At 38.1% G+C, this 13649-nt stretch overlaps 1 protein-coding gene across 1 annotated transcript; it reads left to right on the forward strand.

Annotated features, from left to right (window-relative positions):
- Positions 1-6569: 6569 nt before the first annotated feature.
- On the forward strand, positions 6570-13403 carry RAB39B (RAB39B, member RAS oncogene family). The gene is made up of 2 exons (XM_066250071.1): positions 6570-6990; positions 10501-13403. The coding sequence occupies exons 1-2, from the start codon at positions 6776-6778 to the stop codon at positions 10925-10927; spliced, it is 642 nt and encodes a 213-aa protein (XP_066106168.1). The 5' UTR covers positions 6570-6775; the 3' UTR covers positions 10928-13403.
- Positions 13404-13649: the final 246 nt, after the last annotated feature.

A 13649-nucleotide genomic window follows, 5' to 3' on the forward strand; every position in this document is an offset into this window, starting at 1 on the left:
CAGCCTCTTTAATAAATGGTGTTGGGAGAATTGGACAGCTACCTGCAAAAAAAAATGAAACTAGACCACCTACTTATACCATTCACAAAAATAAATTCAAAATGGATAAAAGACTTAAATGTAAGTCGTAAAACCATAAGCATCTAGAAGAAAACATAGGCAGTAAGCTCTCCAACATCTCTTGGAGCAATATATTTGCTGATTTATCTCCATGGGGAAGTGAAATAAAAGATAGGATAAACAAATGAGACTATATCAAACTAAAAAGCTTTTGCACAGCTAAAGACAATAAGAACAGAATAAAAAGACAAACTGCACAATGGGAGAACATATTTGACAGTACGTCTGATAATGGGTTAATAACCAAAATTTATAAAGAACTTGTAAATCTCAACACCAGGAAGACAAACAATCCAATCAAAAATGGGAAAAACAAATGAATAGACACTTCTCCAAAGAGGACATACAGATGGCCAATAGGCATATGAAAAAATGCTTAACATCACTAATCATTAGAGAAATGCAAATTAAAACCACAATGAGATATCACCTCACACCAGTCAGAATGGCGCTCATCAACAAAACAACACAGAATAAGTGCTGGCGAGGATGTGGCGAAAAGGGAACCTTCCTGCACTGCTGGTGGGAATGCAGACTGGTGCAGCCACTGTGGAAAACAGTATGGAGATTCCTCAAAAAATTGAAAATCGAACTGCCTTTTGACCCAGCTATCCCACTTTTAGGAATATATCCCAAGATCACCATAGAACTGCTCCAAAAGGAGAAATGCACCCCCATGTTTGTGGCAGCATTATTCACAATAGCGAAGATCTGGAAACAACCCAAATGTCCATCAGAGGACGAGTGGTTTAAAAAGCTTTGGTACATATATAATATGGAATACTACTCAACCATACGAAATGATGACATCAGATCATTTACAATAACATGGATGGACCTTGATAACATTATATGGAGTCAAATAAGTAAATCAGAAAAAGCCTAGAACTATATGAATTCATACATAGATGGGACATAAAATGAAACTCAGAGACATGGACAAGAATGTGATGGTAAAGGGGGGGCAGTTGGGGGGGCATGGGGCGAGGAAGGAGAGAGAGGGGGTGGTGGTAGGGGAGGGGCAAAAAGAAAACCAGATAGAAGGTGACAGAAGACAATTTGACTTTGGGTGAGGGGTATGCAGCATAATCAAATGTCAAAATAATCTGGAGATGTTTTCTCTCAACATATGTACCCTGATTTATCAATGTCACTGCATTAAATTTAATAATAAAAAACATTTAAAGAAGAAAAAAATGGTGCACAATTTAAAACTTATGATTGTTTATATCTGGAATTTCCTATTTACTATTTTCAGACCACAGTTGATCTTGAGAAAATGAAACTATTAATAAAGGGTAATTACTCTATACTTCAAATAACTAAAAAACACACTCAAGGGAAAAATGGAGAAATTCATACCAAGATTAAAACTACTAAAACTGACTCAAAATAATTAAACAGTATGAATAGAACTATAACAAGTGAAGAGATTAAATTAGCAATCAAAGAACCACCCACAAAGAAAAGTCTAGTTCCATATAATTCCACCGCTATATTTAGAGAATTAATATCACTTCTTCACAAACTCCTCTAAACAGCATAAAGCCAAAATAAACCTTTTTTTTTTTTTTTTACAGTGACAGAGAGAGAGAGTCAGAGAGAGGAATAGATAGGGACAGACAGTCAGGAATGGAGAGAGATGAGAAGCATCAATCATTAATTTTTCGTTGTGACACCTTAGTTGTTCATTGATTGCTTTCTCATATGTGCCTTGACTGTGGGGCTACAGCAGACCTAGTAACCCCTTGCTCAAGCCAGCGACCTTGGGTCCAAGCTGGTGAGCTTTGCTCAAACCAGATGAGCCCGCGCTCAAGCTGGCAATCTCAGGGTCTCAAACCTGGGTCCTCTGCATCCCAATCCGACGCTTTATCCACTGCACCACCACCTGGTCAGGCAACATTAACCTGCTATTAAAATGAGACAAGGACATCACAACAAAACTACAGACCAATAAATATTATGAATATTAATGCAGAAATCTTCAACAAAATACCAGCAAACCAAATCCAAAAATATATTTTAAAAATTATACACTAAGATGAGGATTTACACCAGCGATGCAAGGTTAATACAATACTCAACAATCAATTAATGTAATGTATCTTATCATTAGATTAAAAGCCAAAAATCATATAATCATCTCAACAGATGCAGAGAAAAACATTTGAGCAAATCATAAGGAATACACTAAAGAAAACTATTAGGACTAATAAATGAGTTCAGCAAGTGAAAAATATGAATCAATATAAAAATCAATTATATTTTATACACTTGCAATAAACAGTTCAAAAATTAAATTAAAGTAAGAAAACAATTCCAAAAAAATTTAGCAAGAGAGCGAGACACAGAGGGAGAGAGAGACAGTAATGGAGAGAGATGAGAAGCATCAACTTGTAGTTGCATTATTTTAGTTGTTCTTTAATTGCTTCTCATATGTGCCTTGCCCAGGGATTTCAAGCCAAGCCGGTGACCCCTTGCTCAAGCCAGCATCCTTGGGCTCAAGCTAGAGAACATGGGATCATGTTAATGAATCCAGGCTCAAGCTGGCAACCCCATGCTCAAGCTGGCGAGCCCGCACTCAAGCCTGACAAGCTCAAGCTGGCAACCTGGAGGTTTCAAATCTGGGACCTCGGCATCTCAGGTCGACACTTTAACCACTGTGCCATCATTAGCCAGGCAACAATTTGAAAAATGTTTAAATGCTTTAGTATTTAAAAAAAATTCCATTCATAAAAGTATCAAAATAGTAAAATACATAGGAATAACTTAGCTAAAGAAGTTGTAAACCATAAACTATGAAACATATGTTAAAAGAAATTTTAAAAGATCTAAATATGTGGAAAGATATCTTATGTTCATGGACAGGAAGTCTTAATATTGTTAAAATGGCAGTAGTCCCAAATTGATCTACAGATTCAAAGAAATCTCAACTGATAGTCTAGCTGCCTTATTTACAGAAATTGACAAGTTCATTTTTAAGTTCATATGAAATTGAAAAGGGTTCCAAATAGCCAAAACATTCTTGAAAAAGAACGCAATAAGAGGACTCATGTTTCCTAAATTCAAAACTTACTACAAAGTTACAACAATCAAGACAATGTGGTACTGGCATGAGACTAAACATATAGCTAGACCAATAAAATTAAAATTGAGAATTGATAAATAAACCATAGTCTATGATCAATTGATTTTCAACAAGAGCACCAAAATATTCAATGAGGAAAGAATAATCTCTTGCCTGACCAGGCAGTAAGTAGCAGAGTGGATAGAGTGTCATCCTGGGATGCTGATGACCCATTTCGAAACCCCGAGGTCACCTGCTTGAGCGTGAGATCATAGACATGACCCAATGGCTGCTGCCTTGAGCCTAAAGATCACTGGCTTGAAGCCCAAAGTTGCTAGCTTGAGACCAAGGTCACTGGCTTTAGCAAGGGGTCTATGGCTTGGCTATAGCCTCCCTCCCCGGGTCAAGGCACATATGAGAAAGCAATCAATGCATAGCTCAAGCACTACAACGAAGAATTGATCTTTCTCATCTTTCTCCCTTTCTGTCTGTCTGTCCCTGTCTGTCTGTCTGTCTCTCTCTTGCTAAATATATATATATATATATAAATTAAAAAGAAGAATAATCTCTCCAACAAATGCTGCTTGGATAACTAGATACCCACATGCAAAATAATAAAGTTGCAACTTGGCCCTGGCCAGTTTGCTCAGTGGTAGAGCATTGGTCTGGCGTATAGTTGTTCTGGGTTTGATTCTTGGCCCTCTCTCTCCCTCTTTATCTATCTTTCTCTTTCCCTTCTGCAACCATGGCTCAGTTGGAGCAAGTTGGCCCCAGGCACTGAAAATTGCTCCATGGCCTCACCTCAAGTGCTAAAATAACTCCGTTGCCACGCAACAGAGCAATGGTCCCAGATGGGCAGAGTATCGCCAGGTAGGGGGCTTGTCAGGTGGATTTCAGTTGGGGTGCAGGTGGGAGTCTGTCTCTCTGTTTCCCCACTTCTCACTTAACAAAATTAAAAAACAAAACATAAAGTTGTAACTCTACCTTACAGTATATATAAAAATTGACTAAAAATTTACTCACAAAGATATATACACCCCTATATTCATCACAGCATTATTCATTGTAGCCAAGACACGGAAATGACAGAAGTGTCCTTCAGTAGATAAGTGGATAAAGAAGATGTGGTACATATAGATATGGACTACTACAGTACTTAGCCATAATAAAGATGAAATACTGCCATTTGTGACAATATTGAATGGATCTTGAGAATATTGTGCTAAGCAAAATCAATCAGACAGAAAAAGTTAAGAACCATATAAATTCACTCATATGTGGGATGTAAATGAAGTAACAGGGGAAAAAAGCAAACAAAACCTCATAGACACTGACAACAATATAGAGGTAAGGGGTGTGGAAGAGACAGTAAAGGGCAAAGGGGATCAAATATGTGGTAACAGAAGATTTGACTTTGAGTGGTGGGCACACGATGCATCATACAGATGATGTATCATAGAACTGAACACTTGAAACTTACATAATTTTATCAACCACTATCACACCAATAAATTTAATTCAAAATAGATCATAGACCTAAATATACAAGTTAAAACTAAAAAAACTCATAGAAGAAAGCACCCATCTGCTTCTCTATTCCTCCTCCTTTCCCTTCTCTCTTTTTCTCTCTTTCTCTTCTCCTCCTGCAGCCATGGCTTGATTAGAGCAAGTTGGCTCCTGGTGCTGAGGATGGCTCCATGGTCTCACCGCAGGCACTAAGAAGAGCTCAGTTGAGCAATAGAACAATGCCCCAGATGGGGCTGGGCATCACCCCCTAGTGGACTTACTGGGTGAATCCTGCTCTGGCGCATCCGGGAGTCTGTCTCTGCCTCCCCTCTTCTCATGGAAAAATAAAAAGTGTTGGAGAAGATATAAAAAAATTGAAACACTCATACATTGCTGGTAGGAATGTAAATGGTGCAGACCCTCTGGAAAGCAGTCTGGCATTTCCTCAAAGGATTCAACAAAAAGTTACCCTAAGACCCAGGAATTTCACTCATAGGTTTAAATCCAAAAGAGTTCAAAGCATGTGTTCAAACAAAACTTGTCACAAATATTCATAACAGTATTATTCAGAATGGCCAAAAGAAACAACTCAAATGTCCACTATCCTAATGACTGTATAATTAAAATGTTGTCTATTCACACAATGGAATATTGTTCAACCATGAAAAGGAATGCTACAATATAGACAAACCTTGAAAACATCAGGATAAGTGAAAGAAGCCAGACACAAAGTCCACATACTGTATGATTCCATTTATATCAAACATCCAGAATAAGTGTATAGAAACAGAAAGTAGAGTAATGTTTCTTAGAAAAACAGACACAGGGATGCTGGCTAAGAGGTGGGAGCTTCTTTTTGAAGTGATTAAAATATTTTAAATTTGTGGTGATGGTTGCACAACTCTATGACTATACTAAAATTTATAAAACTGTGTACTTTAAGTGATTAAATTATATGACATGTGAATTATATATTGATAAAGCTGTTTTAAAAATAAAAAAAATGAGTAAAGCAATGATAAAAGATTACAAAGAAAAAATACAAAGGATGTTAAAAGGCAATTCCCAGAAGAGGAAATACAAATAGCTAATGCACAAGACATGGTATTGACCTCATTAGTTGTCAGGGAAATGTAAAATAAAGCAGAGATGCCTTTTTATTTAACTATGTCAGATTAGCAAGAAATAATGCAAAGAAAATGGCCTTTTCACAAATTGCTGACAAGAATTTAAACTGGTAAATACTGCAAATTGCATATAATGCCTATATCCACCATATTTAAAGTATTCAGACTCTTTGACTCCTTAAGCCCTCTCGTAACACTCTATTTCATGGAAATAATGTATGTGTGACTATACTTAATAGAATGTTTATTTCAGCATTGTCGTGGCAAAAGGAAGATTAGTTGGAAATGGAGAGATGTCTGATTCTTTGTAAATTGTAGAAAGCGAATGTCCAATTTGATCCAACTGTTGTAAAATCAAAAGGCAATAAATGTATGTATGTATGTATGTATGTATACATGGACTTACATATAATAGATATTTTCAGGGAAATCCACATGGAAGAATATATGCCAGCCTATTAATATCTTGGGGCGAGGGGTGCAGATAATTATGGACTTCGCTTTTCGTGTACGTTTTGGTATTGTTTCCCTAGTTTTAATAAGAGGTATTAATTTTGCAATTTGACATATAGATAACATTTTTAATTAAAAGGAGGTGGGTGAAGGAATTAGAGAAGGGAACTAGGGGTTTTCGGTCGTTTCTGTGTGCGCTCCTTTTACAGACAGTGCGGCGACTCCAGGCTTCGCGTCTACGCGGGGGATTACAGTAACCCCGTTGTCAATGATGAGTCAGAGTGCGTGGTGCTGATACTGCTGCCATTTCATCACCTCTGTGAGTGCAGCATCCATCCCTCCGCTCTCCCTGCGACTGGGCCTACCTCGACTCGGGCTCCCAGTCAAGCGATGTGCTTGCAGAAGATCTAGATCCCGACAGAGCCGCACTCTCCGAGGCCTCGGCGGGACGCCCCCTCTCGCCGCGCAGGGCGGGTATAAGGAGACCAGCCAAGCACCGGCCATGGAGGCCATCTGGCTGTACCAGTTCCGACTCATTGTCATCGGGGATTCCACGGTGGGCAAGTCTTGTCTCATTCGCCGCTTCACTGAAGGCCGCTTTGCCCAGGTTTCGGACCCCACCGTGGGGGTGGATTTTTTCTCGCGTCTGGTGGAAATCGAGCCAGGAAAACGCATCAAGCTCCAGATCTGGGATACCGCGGGTCAAGAGAGGTTCAGGTGAGAGCGCAGCGCGGGCCCGCGAACAGTGGGAGGGTCTTAAGAGCTTGCACTGCCCCGGGGGAAAGAGGACTTCCTGCTCCTGGTCGCGACCCGCCCATAGGGACGATACCGAAGGTTCTGGGGGTTTCTGCTTAAGCCTACCTTCAGCGAGCTGGGAGTTCCGTACAGGGAAAGAGGCGCCCTGGCTGGGAAGACTAGTCAATAATACGCATTGCCTGCACTATAACTCCACCAACCTACCCCTTGGTGGCTAAGATACCAGTTGGAATTGATCACTGTAATGCATCAATCTCGGTCCCTATGCTTCATACTTGATAAAACGTTCTCAGGTCATCCCAGCATGTATAGACAGATATATACAGATTATATAGAGCTAGAGACGTAGGTACAGATATAAATATACTACGTTATATAGATACAGATAAGTACATATATAATATGTGTGTATGTTATATACATATGGTCAGATACTGATGATTGATTCCCTCTTGCAACCAGCTGTATTGTGATCACCCACTCCGTGCCAGACATAGGGCTTGTTTCTGAGGAAACTTACACAAGGGGATGCCGTGTAAACAAAACAGACACAAGCCCTTTTCTCTTAGAACTTCTGTGCTAGCTTAGTGGAGGGAGTGGGTGGGGGAACGAATAATCGGCAATTATACAACAGTCGTATTTATATTTGTATGCCCACTCCATACTGTAACTTAGCATATAATGTGTAATCGAAGGACAGGTTCATTGTCTCTTACAACCCTTTGTTTTTCCTTTGTAGTATGTATCATTTGTAATTATATGTATAATTTATAGAGACGGAGGGAAGACTCCCTGGAGAAGATGAGACCTGATGAGTATGACAGAAAAGAGCCCAGGAAGGGGAAATAGCATGTATAAAGACAGAAGTGATGGAGAGCTATGTACACAGAAAACTTTGAGAGAGCGATTTGAGCTAAAGTCACATATAGCATCAGGAATTAGATCAAAAAGACTCAGTATTCCATGTTTATGATCATTTATCCATTTATCTATTGAACACTAAATGAGCATAGAAGATATATATTGGTTGGTTAAGTAGTTGAAAAGGGATAAGGAGACAAGATAACAAACTTGTCTCCAACTCCCCACTTCCACAAATAACACTGGCAAATATTCTTGTACAGGTTCACTTTGAACTTGTGAATGCATTTCTCATAAGTGAAGAAAGGTCTTTTTATATTTATTGGAATATATATATATATATATGGCCTTTTCATATCCACTGCATTATTATTTTGGGGTAATACTAATTTGTAAGAGTTCAGATTAAGAATATTTATCCTTTTATATCTTATATGTTGTAAAATATTTTCCCAGTTTGCCATTTGTCTTTACACTTTGTTCAAGAAAACTTTTTGATGTAAAGAAGGTTTTAATTTGTATGCAGCCTTATGTTGAGCTTTGAAAGGGCATTGTTACTTTCTAAATCTAATATACAGTAATAATATATTTTAGAGTTTTAAAAAGGATCTATAGCTTGCCTATTGATGTCTTGAACCAAGCTGTTCACAAATCAAAACCTTTGATCACATATCTATGAATCTTTAAACATAAGGAAAGTATAACTGTTTTCAAGCTGATTTGCCCAGTTCTAGAGACTTGAACTCATTTGTAAAGTTTGTTCTTAACTGTTTGGACATTAACCCTCTGGACAATGTTTGTTCTGTTACCATTGACTCAGTAGCCACTGAGTCCCTCATTTTTATGTTTTTCATCCAAGAAGACCAAAAACCTAAAAATAGACATAGATAAAAAGCACAGTAGTCTAAAGCAAGTGGTTATACAAACAATTATATATCTTATAATAAGCTCTAAGCAAAGTAATATAATGTATATTGATAATAAAACTCCTCAAATCAAGAATTTAAAAAGATGATGTCACTTCTGTTTAAAAAGTATAACAAATGTATAATAGGTTTTAGAAATATTCTAACTACAATGCTTTAAATAAATCATGTCATTTTAAGGGGAAGCTTTGCTGATTTAGACAGTTTTTCCCAACTGGTGGCTGCTTATTAGGCCTCTGAAATGTGTCAGAAAATATGGTTGATAGGCACTTTGTTCCAGGCCTTTGCAGATCATCTCTCTTTTTCCTACTCACAATGGCCTGGAAAATAAAAACAAAATTGTGTTTCTCCTCACGGAAGGAGAGGTTGAGGACCTCTGTTAAATGAAAATAGTAATAATAATAACAATAATAATAATGGCCCTGGCTGGTTGGCTCAGTGGTAGATTGTCGGCCCAGCATGTGGAAGTCCTGGGTTTGATTCCTGGCCAGGGCACACAGGAGAAGCGCCAATCTGTTTCTCCACCTTTCCCCCTCTCCTTTCTCTCTCTCTCTCTCTTCCCCTCCAGCAGCTAAGGCTCCATTAGAGTAAAGTTGGCCCGGGCGCTGGGGATGGCTCCATGGCTTCTGCCTCAGGCACTAGAATGTCTCTGGTTGCAGTGGAGCAATGCCCCAGATGGGCAGAGCATCGCCCCCTAGTGGGCATGCCGGGTGGATCCCAGTCAAGTGCATGCAGGAATCTGTCTCTCTGCCTCCCCGCTTCTATTCTTTAAAAATACAATAATAAAATAATAATAATAATAAACAAACATGGTAATGATAAATAGGAAACATGGAGTGTATTGCAATATAACTATACTTATGAGCATTTTCTGTCAATTATCATAAATTCGTTCTTTTTTCACTCTGTTTCAATTACTAGAATTTATAATGAGCTCTCTAGGTCAGTGGTCCCCAACCTTTTTTGGGCCACAGACCAGTTTAATATCAGAAAATATTTTCAGGGACTGGCCTTTAGGGTGGGACGGATAAATGCACAAAATAAAATTATGCAACCAGCATAAAAACTGGTATTTTTAAATATAATTGTCAAACTTATGAGACAAGAGTCAAGAATGAGTCTTAGACAGATGTAACAGAGGGAATCTGGTCATTTTTTAAAAATAAAACATCGTTCAGACTTAAATATAAATAAAACGGAGATAATGTAAGTTATTTATTCTTTCTCTGTGGACCGGTACCAAATGGCCCATGGACCGGTACTGGTCCATGGCCCAGGGGTTGGGGACCACTGCTCTAGGTCACAGAACACTTTGATATTTATTATTTTACTTTGCATCATGATAACCCATGACTTAAATATCTCATTTTGCAGAACAGGAAGTCTCATTCAGTTATTCAGGAATGGGGGTGGGAGAGTTAGCTGTGATTCTACCTTAATCAAGGGAAAATGAGTGTAGTTCCATGAGCATTAATTTCTAGATGCCATTTCAAAATTTTCCCCAATTGAAAATTCACATATCATTATTATGGAATGAGATTTGTATTTTGTGGTTACAAAAAAAAAAAGAAAATCATTTTTATGAAAGAACTGTGTCAGTAACCAGAAACACTATAATACATTGAGTTCATTGAAGTACAGGATATGGACCATGGCCTTTATTCTTTACTTTCTTTTGTTTTAGATCCATCACTCGAGCCTACTACAGGAACTCAGTAGGTGGTCTTCTCTTATTTGACATTACCAACCGCAGGTCCTTCCAGAATGTCCATGAGTGGTTAGAAGAGACCAAAGTACACGTTCAGCCCTACCAAATTGTGTTTGTTCTGGTGGGTCACAAGTGTGACCTGGATACACAGAGGCAAGTGACTCGCCATGAGGCAGAAAAACTGGCTGCTGCATACGGCATGAAGTACATTGAAACGTCAGCCCGAGATGCCATTAATGTGGAGAAAGCCTTCACAGACCTGACAAAAGACATATATGAGCTGGTTAAAAGGGGGGATATTACAATCCAGGAGGGCTGGGAAGGGGTGAAGAGTGGATTTGTACCAAATGTGGTTCACTCTTCAGAAGAGGTTGTCAAGTCGGAGAGAAGATGTTTATGCTAGTCAGGTCTTTTTATTTGCAAAACATGCTCTCCCATCTGAACTTAAAAGTGATCAAAATGAATAGAATCCTTGTATGACTGAAGAAAACTCAACCTTCATTTTGAATACCAAGTGAGCTGCCTTCCCAAGGTTGTGAGCAAGTGGATGGTGAAGGCTGGGTGCTTTGACTGAGGGACTAAATTACTGACATGGACCAGGCACTCTTCTGTGGCCCATGCTGGGCAGTGGCTGCTCCATGTGACCTCTGTGAACCACATGTCAAGAGCCTGAGGTTTGGGGAGCAAGGCCCCAGAAAAATACACCCATATACAAGACAACTATGTCTTGGTTTTTCAGCTCATTCATGAATGTAAAGACATATGTAAGGGGGGAAAGTATATCATTGGGAACAATTAGCAAAACTTTTAAAAGATTGATATCATCTTAATCAGTGAGATTATCCTATACCAAGTGTGTGTGATGGGTTTGGTTAAAAAGTACCAATTAGCTTCTAAATAGCTCATCTGTAAAATGAGAGTTGTGGACCTTTATTAAGACGCTTTCAAGGCCTGGTGTTCTAGTAAAAATGGTCTGAATATGAAAAGGGAGGCTACTTACACACTGTTATTGTCATATCAGGGAAAATGTACACCCTTGTGATAGAATAACCAGCTTTGTGAAAGAAATCATCCCATGTAAAATACCCTGTAAGTAGAAGAGAGAAACACTAACCCAAACAACATACCTTCTTTTCCCTCTGACCATGCCTGGGGTTTCACTGCATTGGTAACTGCAACGTAGAAGTAAGCAACGTGTCTGTCTCTTCAGGTCATGGCAACAACACGGGATCACCTCTGAAAAGAGAGGCAAACACTTGCTTATCAATCCTGTACTGAGTACCTGCACTATAACCCTTACAAACACATTACAGTCAGTTGAACTACTTATTTGATCATCATAACAGGCCTGTGAAGTTTTCTTACGAATTTTACAAAAGTAAACTAAGAGGCAAAAGATTCACTTGGCCAAGGTGTAGGTCTCTTGACTCCTAGTGCTTGTTTCACTGCATTGTCTTGCTCTCCAATGAATGGACTGTTATTAATTAGTTCATTTTGGAAGAGATATGACTGTAAATAGATGTTCTGTACATGTTAGGATATGTTTCCTTATTGATTACAACTCAGCTATAATCCCGAGGGAATCTAGGGATGAAGTAAAGGTAAAGCCTATTCAGGTATTATTGACAAGAGGGCTTTAAATAAGTGAATAATTGCACAACTGAAAAAACATTAGAACTGTGTATGCTTAAAAGTGTTCTTATCACTAAAACACAGTGGACATATTATTGAAAGGAACCAAATACAGCAATGGAAAGTGGGATGAGGATAAAATACTCACCTCACAATGACCTTGGCCACCTGTTCGCCATATACCTATACTAGGTTCTTGTCTACTCTAGAAAGTCAGCTCTTAATTCTCAGGTGAACAGACAAATAACTGCATCAGAAAATTGGAATGGTTGGCTTGAGGTTTCATTATCTTCTTGAGGGTAGGTGATGCTTTAAATTATTTTTTGGATTGTAGCCAGTTCAGCTAGGCAAAAGCCATACTTTTCACAGTAAGAAAACAATTATCATTAAAGTCAGATTTCTCATATTCATTGTGATAGGAAAGCCTGAGAATGGTAAATTGCTTTGAGATATAGTGTTAAACTTCATTATGAATATGACTGAATTTTAAAGTTTGGGGATTTACTTCAGACAATAAAGAAGCCAAAAAAAATGAAAATTATGGAACAAACCACCTTGGACCAACCTGCAGTATCAACTACAACTGAACCAATCATGATCTCTACATTCATTTAGCATGACCAGGCTTGGGTGGAGTAAATGAGTTGCCAGTTTTGCAATTGTAGGAGACAAATAAAAGATGGTCAGTTGGATTAACACAAAGTTTATTGACTACTATACTTAACTATGTTTAAAAGATTCTGAAAGCAAGATTATCCAGTGGATAAATGAGAGTTGACTGGATTCTGTCAGTTTAAAAAAAAAAAGAAACAAAACTTCTCTGCATTATTCTTGACTAAAATACATTATATGTATACTTTTCCCATTCCTTGCATTTTTAGGAAGGTTTAAAAATACTCAGCATAGATCCAGCAAAGGTGGCTGAGCTTAATTGCTTAAACGAGTTCTAGAAACTTTAACAATCATTTTAGTAGAATTCAGTGCTGTTGTCACTGCAATAAGTGGGTTTTAGAAAATAAGTGTGAAAAATCAGGTGTTACAATACTAAGGATAAAGCTTTAGGAGCTATTTTACTACATAGGTAAAGAAAAGATTAGCTTGTAACAAAGACCACAACTGCATGTTGGAATAGATTGTCTTATATTCCAGAATAAAATGTACTGTATACTTTTCCTCACTTTGTTGTGCACTGTAGTGAAATGTGAAAAAAAATGTTTTCTTTAGCTGTATGTGAATGAAAATATGCTTGTATTTAGTAAAATGGTTGATTATGTGATTGTGAGATTCCAGGTGTGTGTTGTAACTATTTCTAGAATCTGTCACTGTAGTATGCATCCATTACCAAGGATATAAGTTAGGTATGACATATGCTATGCACTACAATATTTACTAGTATCTCAAAGCTAGAAAGAGCATGATTTTTGAAAGTTGTATGATCATTATGTTGAAAGTCACAGAGAACTCACTACATCCTGGGAATCTCATGCCACTTT

This window comes from Saccopteryx bilineata, chromosome X (genome assembly GCF_036850765.1).
Source record: "Saccopteryx bilineata isolate mSacBil1 chromosome X, mSacBil1_pri_phased_curated, whole genome shotgun sequence".
Classification (NCBI taxonomy): domain Eukaryota; kingdom Metazoa; phylum Chordata; class Mammalia; order Chiroptera; family Emballonuridae; genus Saccopteryx; species Saccopteryx bilineata.